At 41.9% G+C, this 7,392-nt stretch overlaps 3 protein-coding genes across 3 annotated transcripts; 1 reads left to right on the top strand and 2 right to left on the bottom strand.

Annotated features, from left to right (window-relative positions):
• Window positions 1-524: 524 nt before the first annotated feature.
• Window positions 525-2,166, bottom strand: LOC108127860 (solute carrier family 35 member G1). Its single transcript, XM_017245157.3, has 2 exons — window positions 1,957-2,166; window positions 525-1,897 (listed from the first exon to the last, which is right to left on the bottom strand). The coding sequence occupies exon 2, from the start codon at window positions 1,835-1,837 to the stop codon at window positions 788-790; it is 1,050 nt and encodes a 349-aa protein (XP_017100646.2). The 5' UTR covers window positions 1,838-1,897; window positions 1,957-2,166; the 3' UTR covers window positions 525-787.
• Window positions 2,167-3,576: 1,410 nt separating this feature from the next.
• Window positions 3,577-4,963, bottom strand: LOC138926734 (terminal uridylyltransferase Tailor-like). Its single transcript, XM_070281872.1, has 6 exons — window positions 4,895-4,963; window positions 4,638-4,832; window positions 4,334-4,579; window positions 4,116-4,277; window positions 3,857-4,055; window positions 3,577-3,801 (listed from the first exon to the last, which is right to left on the bottom strand). Exons 1-6 carry the CDS (start codon window positions 4,902-4,904, stop codon window positions 3,651-3,653), a joined length of 963 nt encoding a protein of 320 aa, XP_070137973.1. The 5' UTR covers window positions 4,905-4,963; the 3' UTR covers window positions 3,577-3,650.
• Window positions 4,964-5,390: 427 nt separating this feature from the next.
• Ass (argininosuccinate synthase) lies at window positions 5,391-6,975 on the top strand. The gene is made up of 3 exons (XM_017245156.3): window positions 5,391-5,590; window positions 5,656-5,901; window positions 6,104-6,975. The coding sequence occupies exons 1-3, from the start codon at window positions 5,420-5,422 to the stop codon at window positions 6,944-6,946; spliced, it is 1,260 nt and encodes a 419-aa protein (XP_017100645.2). The 5' UTR covers window positions 5,391-5,419; the 3' UTR covers window positions 6,947-6,975.
• Window positions 6,976-7,392: the final 417 nt, after the last annotated feature.

The raw sequence follows: 7,392 nt of genomic DNA, 5'->3' as shown, positions 1-7,392 counted from the left end.
CTTTTCCTAGCCAGTATTGGTAAACACTCTAAATAGGACATAAACAAAACATTGCAGTTAAATACTAAAAAAAAAATACCAAAACAATGTTAAGCCCCTAAAAATGTTAATGTTAATGTACAGTGCGTTAACAGCACGGAAAACGAATAGTGGGGTTTCCAGTGTCAAGGATATTTTTGAAATAGTTTGATTTTTTTAAACTTCTAGAAATAACAGTTCTTTTTTTGCAATATTAGTTTAAATTCGTAACAAATTTAAAAACAATAACAATAAGATTAAATTATTAAAAATTCCACAGATGAAACACAAAAAATTAGGAATTTGGTTTATGAATCGCGAGGATAAAAATAACTTAGCTTTTGGTAATGAGCATGGAAAATCTTTATTTTGTTGGCGTATCCTATGCTTTTTTATCCCTTAAAACATTCCGAACTGGATTAATTTTAAATCTTTTTCCAGTTTCTATTCATTCACAAGAAGGGTTTATTCTTTTTAATTCTGTTACCATTATTTATATTATTAATATTATATTTAAGCACGTATAACAATGTACAAAACAACAAATCGGCGAATTGGCTAAACTAAAAACGCACTACGAGTAATTCAAGATTAGTGGATTGAATATCACGACGCTAATGTTGGATTAATCTACGATCAGATTTTTTGATATATGCTAAGACTAGGGTGAAATGGTGAGTTATGGTATGAAGTGTCGGTGTGATTTCGGGTGAGAGCTGGGGAGAAACCGCAAACTTCCTGGTCCGACCGGGACCTGGACTTGGTCGAACTATTCCAGCAAGACGAGCCTTAATCGCTTTCGCAGCGAGGACTCGCGAGGAAGGGTGCTGGCCCACTTTTTGAGCGCCGTGAGAACCACGGAAGCGATCACCATGAATGCTCCCACCAGGGAGTAGGCGGTGGGGGTCTCGCCGAAGAATATCATCTGCCATACGAAGGCGAATACGATGTCCGCGCAACGGGCGATAGCCACGGGTCCAGCCTGCTCTATTTGCAAGGACAAGGTCAGCAAGATCTGACCCAGGAAGCTGAATATGCCGAGGACTACCACCAGCCACCGGTCACGTCCACAGCTGGGCCAGCATACTGCTCCAATGGATCCGCATACAATCAAGGTGTAGACCAAAGCGATGGTGCCAAAGTTAGTCATGATAACGGAGAAGTGCAGATTTTTCAAAGCCCTCAGCAATATGTAGACATTGGCCCCAAACAATGTTGATGAGATGGCGGCTACAGGTCCCCATATATCGTACGATTTGCCGGTCAGGATATCCTCGGTTCCCGCCGGTTCGCCGAAGAAAAACGGCGGTCTAGTGATCAGTACCACGCCCACCAGCGTCATGTTTATGGTCAGGACATTAAAGAGCGTGCAGGGCTCTTTGAGAAATGCGCGGGCGAAAATTGCCACAAAAACGGGTGTTGAGAAAATAATGACGCTAGCATCCGCCAGTGGCATGTGCCGAAAAGCATAAAAACTGAGCATCAGACCAGTTGTGCCCATAAAGCATCGCAGGAGCAGTATCACTCGCTTGCCATCTGGAAACACCGGCTGCCGGGTGTAGATGAGGATGGGTAGTGCCGGAAGGAGCACACCAACAAATCGAAACGAGGCTAGCTCCATGGGATTTACGTCGACCAGCCCCTTCACAATCACAGAGCATAGCGAGAAGAACAGCGACGAGAGTGTGGCCAGCAGGATACCCAAGTAGGGACAGTTGGCTCCTAGGCGACTCTGTAATCGCTCCAGCCAACGGGGGGCAGGATCAGAAACCGGCGGAGTCGCCTCCTGGAACTGCTGCAGCTCCAAATTCTCCGGCATGGCGGGGCTTCCTTCTAAGCTAACAATCTCCTTGTCTACAGTTCCTTGTCCAGCAGCATCCTAAAAGCGTTTACATCGTTTAAGGATATGTGTGTAGGTGTATATGAATTACTTCTCACCTCCTCTGAAAAAATCGATTTTTGTCTGCAGTCCTTGATTTTCAATCGTTTCTCCCTCTACAGGTGCCTTTTCCAATTCTCTCACTCGGCCATTGTTTCCTCGTCGTTCGCTTCACAGAGTTTAATTCATTGTTTTTTTGTTACGGTAAAGTTTAATTAAACATTTTAAATATTTGCTGTTAAGACCCACGCCAGATATTGGTGTCCAGAGCTGCCATGGCGCTAGGTACGTTCGTAAAGTTGCCAGATGGCTGAATCACCTTGTTCCGATAATTTTATTTTTACAAAAGTGTCATCCCTATTGGGGTCCTTTAGAACGCCTTCGAAACGGTCATATCATATTTTCAAAATATGCATTTTTACCGAGGAAATATATTCTTTTATTTCTGTATTTCTTATTCATTAAATTACCAATTTGCAATGCTTAGGCCTTTATTTGCGGTTAAAATAGTCATTCATTAAAAATATCGTATTGATAAACATTGGCGAAGGGTAGTCAGGGGTCTGCGCTGGGTTCGGGTATCAGGCTCCATGGAATTAGGTCTTTTTCGTATATGAGTGAGGATAGCGGCCTTGTCTTTCAAGCCCACGCCTCAGAAACCAGGGTATGCCGATATGCTGGTGGATAGGTGCGTGGATCGACGGGTGGATAGGTGCACGGATCGGCGGGTGAATAGGTGCACGGATTGGTGGCCGGTAGGACATGCGTTTCTCCTCCATTGGGAATTCAATTACCTCGCATATCATTGGAATGTCAACACAATTAAAATTCTCGTCACATCCTAAACACCTGTTGCACAGACATCGTAGCTCGACTTCACACCGGCTCTCGGTTAAGCTGTTATTGCAGGTCTGGTTTAACCCCAGATAGCAGAACCTTATGTCTGGGCAGCCCGATGGAGTGTCTTCCAAGGTGAAGTAGTTGTCCGGGCACTCCGATTCGACATCTTGCCCAGGGTTTGGGCTACAGGGCCATCTATAAAAAGATAAACTAATATTTCGATTTGTTATCAGCAGGTGTAACTATTACTAGTTATAAATTACTTATAGATTTCGGTTTAATTCTGTAAAGTTTTTTATACTTACTCTGTGGCCTGGACTATGACTGTGCATAGGGTAAATGCCAGAACGAGGAGTTTACCCAAACGGAGCTGCAATCGGGGACGCATCTCAGCCTTTTCCTGCCCACTTTCGGTCCTTTCCGCTCCTTTTATACTCACTATCCCATTTAGATTTTAATCTATGTAAATGCCTCAGAATAGACTTATTAATTAATCAGGCCTGCTCACTGAAGCGAGAGAACAACCTACGAACTTGACCGATCCAGAATCGTGGTGGAAATGGGAAAGTTCTGTCAAACCTCAGTGGTCAAAGGTCAGATGAAACTATTATTAACTGAAGAAACTTATATCTATTTGCATAAAAGTGCCAATAACACTCAATAACCCAATAAAAAAAAATAATTAATAACTATTTTAGATAAGCTCTACTGTACTTGTCAAGGATTCCGCCAAGAAGCACGATTTTTTAACTGACATCCCAGATAATCGAATCGAACATCGGGGTCAAGTGTAATTAAATCAAGGCAAATTCTAAGGGGTGGCTCCATTTGTATCTTTTATTCGCATAAAAGATATTTGTACTTTATTTGTGTATAAAACCTTTTAGGTTTTCAGTGACCTACAAATTTTGTATCAAAAAAATGTTGATTGCAATTGTTGGGCCATTTTTGTTTGCAAATCATTTAACTGAAGTCCATTTATGGACGCGGCTATGTTCTCAGCGACGTTAATGAAATCATAAATCATTACATCAGCTGCCTCATGCGATAATGTATCTTGGAATCTGTATAAAGCATAAGATAAATAAGTAAGCTTTGGAGAATAATATTTCTTCCTACCGATCCGGCAAGCAGAAACGCCTTTCCTTGAAAGTTTTTTCCATGCCAATATAGCAGCACACGGCCACTTGGCTAAAGTTGAATGTAGAGTAGTATTTAAAAAAATCAAAAAGGACATCGCTGCACTCCTTTTTGTTAATTGGTATTTCGCTCATGTTAAAATGGGCCAAGTCATAATTTACAAAATGCATTGTAAAAGCTATCAATGGTTAGATGAATTTATTTTTGATAACTATATGATTAGGTTGATCTGACTTACGGTATAGGTTTGGAGAGAGACCATCTTGTAGTTTTTTGATGGCCGGCAGCTTTCCACGAATTTGCAAAAAGAATATAACCATCAAGATGATTATATGGCTCCGAAAACCATCTAGACCATGTTTCTTGAGCCACGCACGCACATAAATCACCATGTACCTGGCTAGAAGTATAAATTATGTTAGATTTTCCAGTTATACGCATTATTAACACAACTACCAATTGGTTGAATTTCAAAAAGGTAGATAACCAAAAAGTTTTGGTAAACAGCCATGGGACTCGAGCTGCTTATGTCGCACATGAGGCCTGTACTTTTATGCTTCGCGATAATTATGGGGCAACTGACGGATGATAAATTGTCTACAATGGCCCATTTCGAGTAATTCCATTTAATGGCGGAAAATATTTTATTGTGATTGCTCCTGACAGTTTCGGGTTGCAGTATAGAAATAAAATTTATGTTAGCTGCCAAAGAAATCGTTTTTAAGAATTTGGGAGAAGCTTTACTGGTATTAATACTTACCAATATCTACATAAAGATCCAAATCAGAATTCGAATTAGCCACGCCCACAATCCGCGATCCAAATTCATAAATGGTACTGTCGATATTTTTAACGCTCAGCCCTTCCTTCAGATCGTTTATAACCCTTTCGTTTGATAAGCTTTTGAGTCTGTCCGCCTCTTTGACATCAAGCAGAAACTTTTCCCAGACGTTTCCTAAATATTGAAGAGAATTATTGATAAAATCAATATTTAATTTAAATCAATACTAAGTTTACCGTGACCCATACTTTCATCAATTGAAAACTGATTAAAAAAAAACGGATAACGAGACCCAACCGATAACGAATAACGAATACGATAACGGACTATATAAAAATATCGATGTTATAGCAAAAACTATTAAAACTATTAGTCTCTGTTAATAATTCAGTTTTGTATTTGTAAATTGTAATTAATTTGTTTAAGAAAATTTGCATTCTTGCTATTCTATATTTAATAATCTTTCTTACCGTTTATGGACCGTTCTCTTTTTTTCCTTCGTTTGAATTTACCGGGGCCACCACACCGATAAAGCTACGAATATTTTTGCGCGCGCAACTTGAACTTGGGCTAAAACAGTGTGTGCTTTCGGGACCTTTAAAGCCGCTTATCAGCCAAATCGAGCACTAGTCCGAGTGACGATTGGCGATAGCACGTGTGGGTTGATAGCTGCGCTCGATTAGACTGATATTAGCTCCACAGAATCTGCGGGCCTTCAGTGTCTTTGCACCACTAAACGAAGAAAGTCGTGTGTACGAAACATGGCGGGAGAAACTGTGATCTTAGCCTACTCTGGAGGCCTGGATACGAGCTGTATCCTCAAGTGGTTGTTGGATCAGAAGTATGATGTCATCTGCGTTCTGGCTGATGTGGGCCAAAAAGAGGACTTTGTCGCAGCAGAGAAAAAGGCTCTGAAAATAGGAGCCAAAAAGGTAAAATAGACTTAAACCTATATTTTTAAAAGCGCTTTTGTTTTATCTATAATTTGCATTCTAAGGTAATTGTATCTGATGTCAAGAAAACTTTCGTGGAGGACTACATCTGGCCGGCTATCCAGATGGGTCTCGTTTACGAGGAGCGATACCTATTGGGCACTTCGCTAGCCCGGCCCTGCATCAGTGTGGCTCTTATGGAGGCAGCCAATCAGTGTGGCGCCAAGTATCTGGCTCACGGTGCCACAGGAAAAGGCAACGACCAGGTGCGCTTCGAGCTTTGTGCCTATGCTCTTCAGCCGGACTTAAAAGTGAGTGTAAGATCCCAAACAGCGTCAAGCTGATAGATAAGCAAAACCACTGACAGACGCTCTGTTGCCTTATCATTACCCAGTTTATATTCTTTAAAAAAAAGCACAATTCTGATAAGCTACGGGTACTTGAGATTAATTTGTTAAAAACTTTATTTTTTACAATGAATTAGGTAATTAATGGTTTCTTTTTATTTTTAAGATAATAGCACCTTGGCGAAACGAGGAGTTCTGTCGCCGCTTTCAGGGCCGTCAGGACCTTATCGCCTACGCCCAAAAGCACGGCATCGAGGTGAGTGCCAAGCCGGCCACTCCCTGGAGCACCGACGCTAACATTCTTCACATCAGCTACGAGTCCGGGATACTCGAGGAACCCAATACCGTGGCGCCTAGCAGCCTGTACGAGATGACCGTCGATCCGCTGACCCAAGCACCAAGTCAACCCGCTCGTCTCTCCATCGAGTTCCGCCAGGGGCTGCCCACCAGCGTTAAGAATTTGTCCAACGGTCAGGTGTTTAGTCAGCCCCTGGAGATTCTACGTTTCCTGAACAAACTGGGAGGTTCCTATGGCATCGGGCGGATTGACATTGTGGAAAATCGGTATGTGGGCCTAAAATCCCGAGGAGTGTACGAGACGCCGGGTGGAAATATTCTTTTTACGGCCCACCAGGACCTAGAGGTATTCGCTCTGGACCGGGAGGTGCTTCGCACAAAGCAAATCCTAAGGGACCGCATGGCTGACTATGTGTACAATGGATTTTGGTTTAGTCCGGAGGCCATTTATGTTCGCAAGTGCATTGAACTGGCGGAAGAGAGGGTGTCCGGGCAAGTGACCGTGGAATTGGCTCCCGGCTACTGCCGCGCCATCGCCCGAAAGGCTGCTGACGAGGTGGGTGCCTTGTACAATGAGCAACTAGTCTCAATGGATGTCCATGGGGGATACGTGCCTCAGGACGCTGGTGGCTTCATTGCCATTAATGCGGTGCGAATTCGGGAGCATGTTCGCGCATTTGGGCCTTACCAAATTCCTAAAAAGTCTAAATAAAATAAAAATGAAAGAATTTTATATATCAATTTGATTTTATTTTATTGGAATAAAATAATACCTGAAATACCTGAAACGATTTGTAGATGGATTATCTTTAAATCTGCATCAAAACCCGAAACAAAAATATTTTTAAGATTTTTTGTAAATTTTTCCAGGGGATTCCCTGACAAAATGTGAAAAATGCTGGGCTGGACAAAATGGCCCACAGAGAAGACCATAACTTTGCCAAAAATCATCAGATTCTTGAGCGGACTACCTTAACCGATTTGTGGATGGATTATCTTTAAATCTGTATCAAAACCCGAACACAAAATATTTTTTAGATTTTTTGTAAATTTTTCTAGGCGATCCCCTTACAAAATGTGGAAAATGCAGGGCTGGACAAAATGGCCCACAGAGAAGACCATAACTTTGCCGAAAATCATCAGATTCTTGAGCGGAAT

The sequence above is a fragment of the Drosophila bipectinata genome, chromosome 3R (assembly GCF_030179905.1).
Source record: "Drosophila bipectinata strain 14024-0381.07 chromosome 3R, DbipHiC1v2, whole genome shotgun sequence".
Taxonomy (NCBI): Eukaryota; Metazoa; Arthropoda; class Insecta; order Diptera; family Drosophilidae; genus Drosophila; species Drosophila bipectinata.
Note: the sequence above shows the minus strand (reverse complement) of the source record. Positions and strands in the feature narration are given on the sequence as shown.